This window comes from Nelumbo lutea, chromosome 3 (assembly GCF_056320005.1).
Source record: "Nelumbo lutea isolate HS-2025 chromosome 3, American lotus-T2T, whole genome shotgun sequence".
Lineage (NCBI taxonomy): Eukaryota > Viridiplantae > Streptophyta > Magnoliopsida > Proteales > Nelumbonaceae > Nelumbo > Nelumbo lutea.
Window position 1 is genome coordinate 1823417 of NC_142686.1, and position 14616 is coordinate 1838032.

General features: G+C 38.3%; 1 protein-coding gene across 4 annotated transcripts in view; it reads left to right on the forward strand.

Moving 5' to 3' along the window:
• LOC148862331 (ADP-ribosylation factor GTPase-activating protein AGD3-like) overlaps positions 1–14616 on the forward strand; it is a 117537-nt gene that overhangs the window by 52614 nt on the left and 50307 nt on the right. For 2 of the 4 annotated variants that reach the window (XM_088978523.1, XM_088978525.1), the window contains exons 5-6: positions 4321–4406; positions 5344–5406. In XM_088978523.1, coding sequence (XP_088834649.1) covers positions 5353–5406 — 54 coding nt within the window. In that variant the 5' untranslated portion in view covers positions 4321–4406; positions 5344–5352. The remainder of the gene's footprint in view (positions 1–4320; positions 4407–5343; positions 5407–14616) is intronic. The other 2 variants (XM_088978522.1, XM_088978521.1) reach the window with 1 other exon arrangement.

Sequence of the window (14616 nt, forward strand, 5' to 3'; positions counted from 1 at the left end):
AGTATGCACAATTTCATAAGGAATATTGTTTCTGTTGTTACTTAATGAATATGTTGTCCTGCAATTTTTTGCAAGCTCCCAACTTTCACACTTCAAACTAGACATCTAAATAGATTCAAACAAACTCTTAAAGCCTGAAATGATAAATGACCCATCCTATTATGCGAAAGCATCACCTGATTAACGGACTGAGAAACGAAGGATTTCTTAGTTTCACTATCTTCCTGATGAGCACTTCCTCCAAGTAGGTAGATTCCATTTGTCTTACGGCCAATCCCAATCACCTTCCTTGTCTCCAGATCCTGAAAAACACATCGATCCGGAAAAAAGGTTACTGAACAATTATGTTTTTTTGTAATGCTACTAACTGAGAGCAAGTTAGTATTAAGCTTTGGAACATGCGGGACGAAGGATAGGGAAATGGCATCAGACAACTTGATGTCTCCTTTGCCCGAAATAGGAACAAGGGATCCATCAACTATGGACACCGTATTTACCAGAAGATAAATGATAGGTAGAGAAAAGTGATGGCAAGCCATTCATATGGTCAAATGCTGCTGAATCTATTATCCAAGAATGTTCTGTTTTACTTGGAGCTGAAGCATGATAAGCTGAGGCCCGATTACCTGATTGAGCAATGGATGAGGTTGAAGGAGCTGATGGTGGCTGAGGAGATAAGACTGAGTTACTAACTTCACTTTCCAATTGTCAGAGCATCTCGGGCAGCAGCTAGGGTGCCTAGAGGAGTGCCTCTTGAGGCCGTTGAGGCTGCACTATCAGTGTTGATAGCCATATTGGCATTCACCTTTTTGTTTTTGAGTTTTGCTGAAACTAGATGTGGATGCAATTTCCTACGAGTATCTTTAATGTGTTTAGGTTTCTTGCAATGTTCACAAACTAGGTCATTTTTAGCCTTTTTCTTCATGTCCCTTTCTTTATCACCAGACTTGGGTTTAACTGCTGCCAGGGCAGATTCGAAAGGCTTCTGCTGTAGCATAACCTTTCTCCTAGTCTCTTCACTATGCACTAGGGAATAAGCTTGAGATAGAGTCACACTTTCTCTTGTCAATAGCTGCTGTCTTACAATATCATACTCAGAATTTAGACCAGCTAGGAACTCAAAATACTCTGTTAGATTCAACTTGCCTTCTATAAGTCTGTGCATTTTTCTGACTCTCCCATTCAATTGTCTCAAGGTGGTCAATTTCATGCCACAGAGATTTTAGGGTTGAAAAATAAACAGAGACCTGTTTCTTTAGCTGTTTTTGCACATAAATAATTTTGGCTGATGTGTGGCTGCATAGAGTTGCACAGCCATGTCATCACCAAATAATTTTCCTGAATCCACTTAGCATAAGTGGGATCCTCCTTGGTTGGTTCCTTCACATCTCCCAACAAATAGTTCAGCTTTCCTCTTCCCCCAATGACCATCATGGCTGATTGGGCCCACTCTAAGTAGTTTGAACCATCAAACTTTACGGTTGTAATCTGAAAGGTGTTTTCAGCCATGCTACCTGAACCAGCCCCCAAAACACCCTCCCCTTGGTTTCTAAACTCCATTATTAATCAGAATACTTCCTAATTGCTGTACTAATCGGCCTACTGGGTCTGTAACAGGTAATAGTGGGTCTAGATGGAGGGTTCTGATTCAGAAACCCTAGTCGGTCTATTGAGACTGATAGCAGTAAACAACCGTAACAGTCCTAGCTCTACTGGATCTTCCAAAGAGCAAAGAAATTGAGGGAGACAAATCTGATTACCTCCCTGAAGCAATACCAGCCCTGAAACTTGAGGGTTTTCTCTTAAACGCTAAAAGGAATACATAAAAGGATGGATTTTTTCCTAACCATACCTCTTATATCAAGGTATCCTTGCTGCCGATTTCAAGAAAAGCTTGAAAACTTACCAGAAATCTCTGAGAAACTCTGATCTTGATAATCAACTTCAGTCTTGAAGAGAAAAACTGATATTGAACCAGAAATCTTCTGAAATTTTGATTGCCGCCTCTTGTCTTGATCAAGGACTGATCTTGATCCTCTAGTCTTGAAAGAAAAAACTGATCTTGAACAGAAATCCTCTGAAATTCTGATCGCCACCTCTAGTACTGATCAAGGACTGATCTTGATCCTTTTCTCTTCCTCTGATTCTTCCTGGTTATCAAAGATACGATCCAATCTTTGGACTGCTGCTGTGGATGACCTCCAAGAATCAGCCGAAGAGAGCTTTTTTCTCTATTCTTCCAGCCCTAGGCATTTCTCATGTGGTCGGCTAGTCGTACAAGACTACAGTTATTCTGTAGATTTTGAACAGAAAATAAAAGAAAGGAAGAGAAGAGGAGAAGAGAAGAAGAGAGATAGAGAGGGAGAGACTTTTGAGAGAAGAGAGTGGTTGGTGTGTTAAAACAGCCACCTCACCCTTTGAATTTATATACATAGTTTCCTAATTGTAAAAGAACTTAATGCTTGCATGGCAAGATAAGATAATTAAAAACTAATCCTAGATAAGATAGAATAAGATTAAAACTAATCCTACTAGGAAAGCTGATCCTAATCAATGACTTAATTATATCTAAGTACAACTCAGGCTGTCACATGAGTACACTAATGTGGGGTCTACAGTTTCCTACAATATGCTGCAGAGAAGAAGGCCTAAAAGTTGCCTTTCTTCTCACATGTGCTTTTTATGCCGGGCTAGTGATGAAACTCTTTCCCATTTACTAATTTCCTATCATTTTGTGAATTGCATTTGGGAGTTTTTTTGTTCTCTCTGGTTGCACCCCCCCTCCTCCCCCAAAGATGTGACTGGTATTTTCAATCCTAGGCAACCAAAGAAAGAGGGAGGATCTTGTGGAAAGTTACAAAGGCAGCAGTAATTTGGGTGATATGGGAAGAAAGAAATGGAAGAGTCTTCAATGGAAAGAATAGATCCTTGGAGGAGTTATTGGACAGCATCAAAATAAAGGTGGCACATTGGGTAAAAACCTTGGAAAGCTTTCAATTTTTCTCAGTTATTGATATCTTTAGAGCTTGGTCAGAAGTGGCACAATCCTCTAGAGGAAAAGAAAAGATAAGGCTGGAGTGGAAACCTCCAGAAGGCATCAAAGTAAAGCTGAATTTTGATGGGAGCTCTTTTGGAAATCCGGGCATGGCTGGATTAGGTGGTGTGATCAGGACTTTTGAAAGCAGAATGTTGGCTCTTTATTCAAGTCCCATTGGAGTGGTGAACTCATTGAAAGCTGTATTGTTAGCTTCGCTAGAAGGTCAGTAAAACAACTGGGGTACAGACAGGTGGAGGTGGGAGGAGGTTCAAAATTAATTATTTCATGGGCTAATGGTAGCAGTCAGACTGTTGGCTCTTAGATATGCTTTTAGGGAGGTGGAAAGTATTGCTAAGGACATCATTACTGAATTTAATTGGGTGAAACTGCATACAGGTTAGGTGATTACCTTGCTAAGCAGGGAGTTATGAGACAGGGTTTGTTTTGGGCTGCTATGTAATTTTGAGTGTAGCTTTTTGGGGTGGCAGTCTTTCATCTTTGTATTAACTTTTACCTTCAATCTTATAATAAAATTTCTCTTTGCTGATCCAAGAAAAAAAAGAAGGTTAAAATCATCAAATCCAGAAACTACTTGAAAGCTGACCAGTGGACATTTCACAGAGAAAGATGGTATCATTTGCAAATTGCAAATAGGAAATCACTCCCCCTCCCTGGTGACTGGAGTTAAAACCTTCTGCTAATCCTAACACTTCCGTCTTTCATATCAATCTTCTAAGGGCTTCAACGACCAAAACAAAGAGAAAAAAGTGATAATAGATTACCTTGTCTATGGTCCTTATCTTCAATGAAGTGTCCTTCAGCTGTGACATTGATTATGATGGAAAGCCACTTTCTCCCTTTCAACACAAATCCCAACCTTCTCAGTAAGTAATCAATAAATGAGTGGCTTATGTTTTATGTGCCTTTTGCATATCTATCACTTTTTTTTCCCTGATTTCAGCCTCATATCAATACATTCATTCACAATTATCATCTTATCTAATATCTACCTACCTTCAATAAAAGCCCCTTGTTCCTCTACATGATTTGCAATTTTGTCAAGAGTGGATGCATTGGCACAATCAATGATGTAAATAATTTATTCTTTATCCACAATTAATAATTTTTTCTAGTTACCCATCAAAAAAATTTGGTGAAATGCTGAAATCCCATCGTTTTTCTAGGGATGACTAAAAACATTATTTGAATTGTTTTTCCTCTCATATTGCTTAGATATTTTGAATATCAGCAATAAATGAAACATTTATGGTTTATATTTTCAGAATATTGCTGATATTTTGTTAAAATCATCTGCAAGTTCGTGGAACTCATCATCATCATCATCTAAGCCTTATCCTAACTACATGGGGTCAGCTACATGAATCCTGTTTTGCTATTCCATTCTGTTTAATGCCATATCCATTGTTAAATTATGAGTGCTTAAATCATTTCTCATTATTTCAACCCATGTCCTTTTTGGTCTGCCCCTAGCCCTTCTAGCCCTTTCAACTTGTAAATGAACATTTTTTGGAATCTTCTTTTTTTTAATTAATGATGATTTACTATTCTAATGTGATTGACTAGTCACTATAATTCAAGAAAAAGGACATGCAGTTAGAAAAGGAGATTCTCAATCTAATGTTTTTGATAACAAATACACTGAAGCTTTGAGAATCCCCTATTTGCTAATCTTGCTCATTCACATCCTAATAAAAGATATTTTTGAAAGGCAATTAAAATTATAAAATCATTTTTTTTTCATAGGGATTAAGAATTTAAGACCCTAATATAGAATTGTTTGGACTTGCCTCAAGGGGCTTGGGACAAAAGTGGCTTCTAGAATCAGCAATGCAAAATATTTAACATTAGCTATTTGAAGTAATACAATTGGGAAAAAAAATAAAGAGATTGACAGTTTACATGTTTGAATATATTTTATATATTATGCTTGATTTTCTTTTTAAATATTCATTTTGAATATGCTTTACATGTTATATTTATGTATTTTAATTTGAGATAATAGTTTTTTATTATGTTTAATTTTTTTTTTAATTTTTTGGCATATTTTGCATTTTCGTGCCTTGCTTCAAAAAGGCGCCTGCCTCACCTTGCACTTTTAAAACACTGCTCTTCAGCTGATTTTGAGAGTTCTTATTGTCTGCATGGAATTTATTAAGCATGATTCATTGTGATATCTTTAGATTTTTCTCCACTATATGTTTGTTTTTCTCCCTGTAAGTTATTATGTTCATGAGATTTATGTAACTGTTTCTCTCTGCTGACAGTTCCTAAATGTTTGATCTCAGGTTGAGCACATGTTAAATGACAGGTTGATGCATTTTGTCAATGTTGAATTACATGACATCAAGGTATTATTTATTGCCGAAAAAGCTTTCGTTTTACATCTCATGGTAAAGGATGTTCATTCTTCAAGTAATTGGGTGTAATGTGAGGAGGAAGGACCCAGACATGAGACATCCAGTGTCAAGAAATAATTGCTTGGGTTCAGGTAGACAGGTGCTTGAGCAGGATTGAAGTCGTTGAGTTGAGGAACATCACAACCTGGGGAGACTTCTTCTATCAGTATTTTGTTGGACATCTTGTTTATGCAGACCCAAATACTAAGATGGTAGAATTGTGGGTATCAGTGGGTTGGAGATCTAGTTACAGCCTAATAGTGGAGACATCCAGTGTCAAGAAATAATTGCTTGGGTTCAGGTAGACAGGTGCTTGAGCAGGATTGAAGTTGTTGAGTTGAGGAACATCACAACCTGGGGAGACTTCTATCAGTATTTTGTTGGGCATCTTGTTTATGCAGACCCAAATACTAGGATGGTAGAATTGTGGGTATCAGTGGGTTGGAGATCTAGTTACACTTACATTGGCTGGTGTAATTACTCAATAGTGTTAATGTTTGATGTGAGTCCTTTTGTGTTTCATATTTCTGCCCAAAGATGTGGCCATACACGTCAACAACAGCAGGGTCGTGTTTGACAGTCTCAGGCTTGATTTGTCTCCCTGGGACTGGTTGTAGGTGCCATTAAAACTCTTGCTTTATAGACCAAATGGTGGCTTAATATTTTTGTAGTTCCACTGCACATATTATGTAAGTTGACCTTTATGGAGGTTGGAAATTACCTTGGAACTTTTGTGAAGATAGGCAGCTGGAATGTGGAAGTGGAGTGTTGTTGATTAATGATATTGGTTTGGATTGATATTAGTTCTTATGGTGGCAGTGTTTCTGGGAGAGGTCATTGAACCCTTGAATACATGGATTTGGTTGGTTATTAGGTGGTAAATTTGGTGAATAATGTCTTTGTAGCACTTTCCATATGTTTTGCTAGTTGTGAGGAGTGACAGTAAAATTATGCAGCAATGCCACAGCTATGGGAGTGGAAATGATGATGTGGTATACAGTGAAGGGGTTAGAATCCTCTTATCTGTTGATCAGGTGGGTCCTAAATTGGGGACCTGGAGGTTGGAGGTTGAGGCAAGGGGGTTTCAATTTTTAATCCCCATTCATTGCAGAATTATAATGGTGTGGAGTCTGGAAACTTCCAGATCCCCTTGGCAAGGTAGCAGGTTGGGCTCTGACAATGGGTTTGGTGGGCCAAGGTGATCAATTCAGATGTTTCCGTGTGCATTATTGGTCCTCTGACATGGCCTTGTTAAATACAGCGAGGGCTTGCTTTAAGGCCCTAGGGAGGCCATGGATACAGCCATATAGGGGGATCACGAAAACCTAAATGATTATTTCAGGAATCTGGGAGGAAAATTTAACTCTAAGGATTGAAATATGCCGTAAAAGAGAAAAAAAGTTAAAAGTGTTTCTTTTGTTGTGTGTGAGTGGAAGGGGATAGTGATTCATTGGTGGAGAAAAAGAAAAATTAAAGGTTTTTCTAGGAACCCCTTGCAGTTTAGTCACACTTTTTGCATTCAAAAGCTGCTAGAGTCGGTGGTGGAGAACTAGGTTTGTGTGGCGAAACCTTCAGCACAAGGCAAGTATTTTGCTAAATTTACTAGTGGGAGGAATAGGTTAAAATAGAAGAGATGTAGGGATGATCATGGACCGCACTAAATTTTGTTGTGGAGTGTATGTACAAGAACTTTGGTGAATAATACCATGATGCTCCAAATATTGCTGAAATGAAATAAGAAAGTACTTGTTGCCATTATCAGAATGAAGAATTTTTATTAGAATACCAAATTGAATGTGAATTTCAACATGGAACTTTTGAAAACTAAATAATGATTCACTTTTTTCTTTCATAAGATATACCCATGTCATTCTTGAATTGTCGTCAACAAAAATTACAAAATACTTGTAACCGTTATAGGACACAATTCTATTCGGGCCCCAAACATCTAAATGGATTAAAGCAAAATGACTCATTACATGATTATCGACTCAACTAAAGGAAACCCGATGGTATTTCCCATACTGACACGATTCACACTAGATTTGATGATATTACAATGACTAATATACCCCTACTTAAGTGTGGGGACAATAATTTAAAGTAACACAAAACTGACAAAGCACAACTTAATGAGAAGGTAAAAGACCATTTTGTCCATGTTTAGTTGATTCTAACAACAAAGCAGTGTGTATTCCTTGGGTATGCAGGAAATAAAAAATTGGTATTGTTGTTATGATCCTATGTCACGGAGTTAGTATGTTACCATGGATGTCACCTTTTTTGAGCCTTCATCTTTCTTTTTAGAGAGTCTTTTTCAAGGGGATTGTTTTGGGGAAGGAAATGAGCAACCTACACCACTTCCTCTTCCTATTCCATCTCCTTTACCTATTCCAGTGTTCGACCCAGTTATTCCACCTACTTTTCTTGCTCCATTACTTCCAGTTTCTCATTTTTTTACATGCAAGGTTGAAAATGTCGATGTAGATGGAAATGCCGCTTACCAAAATATAGGACATGTCGGAAATGTTGAGGGGAAAGTTTGTAAAAATTAGTCATTGTGGAAGTATTATGAAATATGTGGAAATATGCAAAGATATTTGTAAAATGATAAAAGAAGCATTAATACATATTTCTAGACTATTATCTTATTACCAACCATTATATAAAGCTAAGAAACTAAGACCAATAAAAAATTAGTAAATAACTATTTACTGATTTATTATGCATTTTGATGTTTTTACAAGGTTATTTGATATTTTCTTTTCTTATTTTTAATTTTGATTTATTATAAATTCTAATATATTTATTTCACACTAGTAAATAGAAATACATTTATGCTGGTTTTTTAAATATTAAAGTTATAATACTGATTCTCCTTTTTGTAGTATTAAGATTATGATAAGTTCTGATTTCTTATAAAACTTAATGAATTTATTATGATTTTTAATACTAAATTTATAATAAATTATGATTTATTATAAAATTTATTAAATTTATTCTGATTTTTATATTAAATGTAGAATATGGTTCACTATAAAATTTAATAAACATATTCTGATTTTAATAAATATTTTAAAAATACTAACTAGTTAATATTTTATTACTTGAAAAATCTTTTATGTTTTATATTATAAAGTATTTAATTTATTCTTTTGTTTTTATATTTTGTTAATTCTTTTTATAAATATTTTATTTGAAATATTAAATAGAAGTTATTAATGGAATAATCTATTTTAATATATTGTATTATATTAATACAATATAATACAATATACTAATATATTATATTTTTAATGTACATTAGTCAACATCCTGTCGACATAATAGGAAAAACTGTATTTTTTTTGTTATTTGAACCGATTTGGTTGACATTTCCGAAATACCGACTTAATGTAATTTTTATATTACCATCCACTTTCATGTCGGTGAACCTCGACATCGACATATGTTGAGCGACATTAGCGACATTTGACGACATTTGAAACCATGTTTACATGACAACTCCTCGAGTAACCCGTGCCACTTCTTATCAGATCATCAGAGATTCCAGGTTTAGTTGACATAGACCCAGGTATGCCTTTTGCTCCCTTTGATGTTTCAATTCCTGTTGATACTAGACCTATACCAACACTAATGTAAATTACCTAGACCTTCCTATTGTACTTTGGAAGGGGAAGAGAAAGTGCACAACCCATTGCCTCTCACATGAATTTTCCTACAGTGAGTTATCTCCCTCTTACCAAGCATTCCTTGCTTCTTTTGATTCTATCTATACGCAGGACTGTTAGTGAGGCTCTCTCCAACCTGAGTGGAAGCAACTATGCAATAGGAAATTGAAAGCCTTAATTAAAAGCCAGACATGGGAAGTTGCGGATCTACCTAATGGGAAGGAGACAATTGGTTGCAAATGGGTTTATACTGTAAAATATAGGGTTGATGGAAGCATAGAAAGGTACAAGCCAAGGCTGGTTGCAAAAGGGTACACTCAAGACTTATAGGATAGACTACTTGGAGACTTTTGCACAGGTGGCCAAGGTGAGTTCAGTTCGGATCCTTTTATCTCTAGTGGCTACTTACTCTTGACCCCTCTTCCAACTTGATGTGAAGAATGCTTTTTTTAATTGAGATTTGCAGGAGGTGTACATGGACCTTCTAGCTAGTTTTTACAATGACATGACCAAAGGAAAGGTATGCAAAGAAGAAGTCCATATATGGTCTAAAACAATCACCTAAAGCTTAGTTTAACTGGTTTAGGAGTGCATTGATTGTGTTTGGTTATACTCAAACATAATCTGATCATACTTTGTGAAGAGAAGGGGATTATTGATTTCCGTGTTAATAGTGTATGTGGATGACATTGTAGTCATAGGAAATGACCTAAGTGAGATTGATGCGTTGAAGAAAAACTTACACTGGGAGTTTGAGATTAAGGATCTTGGGAAGTTGAAGCATTTTCTAGTCATTGAGGTTTTAAGGTCCAAACATGGGATCTTCATTTCCCAAAGGAAGTATGTGTTGGACCTAGTACGGGAGATGGGAAAACTTGGGGTTAAACCAATTGATATACCAATTGACCAAAATCACAGTATTAATGCATCAAATGGTGAGCTAGTAAAGGATGTTGGGGAGGTATCATGGATTGGTGGGCTGATTGTTATACTTGTGCATGACAAGACCAAATATTCTTCTATGCAGTTAGTGTGGTGAGTCATTACATGCATACCCCACGAGTTAAATACTCGGAAGCAAACAGGATTCTTGCCTATCTAAAAGGATACTTGGGCAGAGGGATATTGTTTGCTAACCATGGACATTTGAAATTAGAAACTTGCATAGATGTCTATGTGGATGATATAGACATAACCCAAAGAAGTAACCAGTTGTAGCCAGGTTAAGTGTAGAGGCTGAATATGGAGCTATGGCACATGGTGTTTCAGAGCTTCTTTGTAACTATGATTAGAACCTAATATAGATTAAGGGGGTCGACTGAATGGGTAACCCATCAGATTTTCGACAGACCCTTCTTCTTCTTCTCTTCTTCTTCTTCTTCTTCGTTTTCTTCTTCTCCTCTTCCTGTTCGGACTACTGTAGCAACAGTCAAAACATGGTATCAGAGCAATGCTCCTGACCTAAGTCAGTTGGTAAAGCAACTCAGCACTGTTCGTGACTCTTCACCTTTGTTTCTGATTAGTCGATGGCGAGAACTAGTTCGCCCTAGGTTAGAAACAGTACAACTTGTCTCTCTGTTGCGCATAACCTTCTTCAACAAGGAAAGTGACTTCAGTAGTGAATGGTTGATTGATATTCTCAAAGGAAGGTCGGTTCTTTCTTCTTCTAGTGTTACTTCTATTTCTGGGTAGAAACCCTACAAGAAGCTGTTGTACTGAGTAGAACCTAGAGAACTAGGTTCATTGTTGCCCTAGGAAGGGCTGTGTGTGCAGTAGCCGAATGTGTAGGGCTGCTGTAAGTTGTTGTGTAATAGCCGAATGTGTAGGGCTGCTGTAAGTTGTTGTGTAATGCCCTCTTGATACGGTATAAGGTAGAATGCAGTGACCTTACCGAACTCCTTGTGGTTGTGTAATGCCCTCTTAAGTGTGTTAAATAAGTCTGAACTGGGTGCAGCAGATTTGGCTGTGTTGTGGTGCTTGAGTGGTTGTAAGAGGGCCTCTACTTGTGATTAGTGAATGGTAAACTGATGCTTATGTGGGACATAAGTGTGTGAAGTCAGCAGTAGTGTGAATAAGAACAAGTGTGTGAAGTCAGCAATGGTGTTTAGAGGCTGCAATAGGGGCTGAAATATCAAACTGTGAACAACATCAATCAGCTTGTAGCTGAGAAGTAAAGTTAAAGACAACCGTGAAAAGGTACAATGGCACCAATAGGAGATGGCTACAATGATCAGAAACCTAGTGTAGTAATTTCTTCCGACTACGTAGGAGTACAAATGACCTCAATTAAGCTAAATGGGGAGAACTATGTTCCATGGGCTAAATCCGTGGAAGTTTTTCTCAAGGCAAAGAAGAAAGCAAAGCATGTTAGAGATGAGAAGCCACTGGTTGACTCTCCAGGGTTTGATGATTGGGAACAAGAAGATGCTCAAATCATGACTTGGCTGTGGAATAGTATGGAACCCAAAATCAGTGCCAACTTCATTTCCTTGATACAACTAAGGATATATGGGAGCATGCTAAGAAGCTATATTCTGGACAAGATAGCACAACAAGAGTATATTAGCTGTATCGGGAGTACTTTGATTTACAACAAGGAACCAAAACACTAGAAGAGTACTATGCCTGCATGAAGAATATGAGGAATGAACTCAATGTCTATCATCCCCTTACTCCAGATATTCAAGTTCAGCAACAGCAAAGGGAGCAACTAGATGTTACAAGGTTTTTAGTGGGGCTGAAGTCGGAATATGAACCACTTAGAGCTCAAATATTGGGGGGCTCTACTCTTCCTACACTTGAGGAAGTATTCTCAAGACTTCGTAGAATCTCTTTGGGCTAGACAGAGAACCCCACACAGTATGATAGATCAACACTTGTGACAGTTAGAGGTGGTGGACATAGTACAAGAGGGGGAGGTCATTCCAGAGGGGGGCGTGGCAATCCCATGATTGGTAGGGGTGGCCGTGACTCAGAGGGAGGCCGTGGCAAAGGAAAAAATAACTCTACAAGGAAGTGTATTCATTGTGGTAGGGATGGACACGCAGTGAATTTCTTTTATGATCTACATGGCCCTCCCTCTAAATGGGCTAATCATGTTGTAGCAGGCGAGGTTGATATTAGTGATAGTAAACTGGCAGACCTAACTCCTTCCACATCTACATCTACTTCTGGGAGGGAGATGGTGAGTGTTCCGCATGATGAGTATGAACGGTTCATTCAAACTACTTCATATCATACCACTGCCACACATGCCCAACCAGGTATCGCTTGCATGTCATCTAAAACTCCTTCCTGGATTATTGACTATGGAGCCTCAGATCATATGATTGAGACTCCAGGTGTGTTCTCTTCTCTTGCTTAAACCTCCACACCACAAACTGTTACACTTGCCAATAGGTCCTCATCTCCCATCTGTGGTGTTGGTAATGTTGACTTGGCTTCTGTCCCTTTATCCTCTGTTTTATACGTACCTAAGTTTCCATTCAATCTTATGTCTGTTAGTAAAATAACCAAAGCTCTTAACTGTTCTGTTACCTTCTTTCCTTCCACTTGTGTTTTTCAGGATCTCAAGACGGGGAAGAAGATTGGTGGGGGGCATGAAGCTGGTGGATTGTATTACCTTGACGGCGGTGGATCTTCAATTGCACTTCAGACTTCCCTTACTCCTCTACAATGGCATTGCCGACTGGGACATCCATCTCTCAAGGTCTTCAAGATGTTGGTTCCATCATTGAGTCAGTTGTCAGTTTTACAATGTGAGTCATGTCAGTTTGGTAAACACCATCGTGTGTCCTTCAGTCCAAGAGTTGAGAGTCTTATAATGGGTACACGTATTTTGTCTCCTTTATTGATGATTGTTCAAGAATGACATGGATTTACTTAATGAAAGAAAGAAGTGAATTATTTTCCATTTTTCAAAAATTCCATGCTGAAATACGCACACAATTTGGTGTTCCAATCAAAGTTCTCCCTTCAGATAATGGTCGTGAATACTTTCACCCCTCAACAAAATAGGGTGGCTGAACTGAAGATTCGTCATCTTTTTGAAATTGCTCGGTCTATGCTTCACCATATGCATGTTCCTAAACGGTTTTGGAGTGATGTTGTACTCACTGCATGTTTTCTCATTAATCGGATGCCTTCTTTAATTCTTCATGGTCGGTCCCCCTTCTCCATTTTGTTTCCCACTTTATCTCCGTTTCCATTAATTCCTCGTGTCTTTGGTTGTGTGTGCTTTGTTCATAATCTGAGTCCTGGAATAGACAAGCTAGATGCACGCTCAATTAAATGTGTCTTCCTTGGCTACTTTCGGACTCAAAAAGGGTACAAGTGTTATAATCCTATTGCCCGAAAGTGCTATGTCTGCACTGATGTCACATTTTTTGAGTCTGTCCCCTTCTTCTCCAGTCATGAAGCACCCTTGTCCTCACCCTTACCTCCTCTTCCTCTTCCTGTCAGTGATTCAGTTCCAGAGGCTGTTGTTGGAGTATACTCATCTCCTCATCTAGTGCAGGTCACCACTGAACGACCACCGATCCGACAAGTGTATACACGTCGAATGACACCGGCCCCTCCTCCTGCTTCTACCTCATCTGCGGATCCTCCCATTGCTCCTATTGCTGAACCTTCAGATCTTGGCCTACCCATTGCCTTACGGAAAGGTAAACGTAGTTCCACACTCCATCCCATTTCCAATTTTGTTTTATTATCTTGTCTTTCTGCATCACATCGCCAATTTGTTTCACTTTTGTCTTCTATTTCCCTACCTAACAATGTTCAAGAAGCTCTTAGTTCACCTGGATGGCGGCGGGCAAAGGAGGAGGAACTTTTTGCTGTTCAACATACTCAAATGTGGGAACTTACTACCCTTCCACCTGGGAAGCATGCTGTGGGCTGTAAATGGGTGTATACTGTGAAATATTTGCCAGATGGTAGTGTGGAGCGTCTGAAGGCCAGACTTGTTGCTAAAGGTTACTCACAGGTGTATGGTGTGGATTATTTGGAGACATTCTCACCGGTAGCTAAAATTGGTTCCGTTCGTGTCCTAATTTCCTTGGCTGTTATGTATGATTGGCCTCTCCTTCAACTTGACATAAATAATGCCTTCCTCCATGGTGATCTAGTGGAGGAGGTATATATGGAGCAACCACCTGGGTTTGTTGCTCAGGGGGAGGGTGGTAAGGTGTGTAGGATGAAGAAAGCAATTTATGGGTTGAAGCAATCTCCACGTGCTTGGTTTGGGAAGTTCAGCGAAGTGGTACAGAGTTTTGGAATGAAGCAATGCCAGGTTGATCACTCAGTGTTCAGCTATGACTCAGAAGTTGGGAAGATTTTATTAGTGGTCTATGTGGATGATATTGTCATCACTGGTAGTGATAAATTGGGGATTGGCAAACTAAAGGTATTTCTGCAAAATCATTTTCAAACAAAGGACCTTGGAACATTAAAGTATTTTTGGGAATAGAGGTTGCCAGGTCAAAACAAGGTG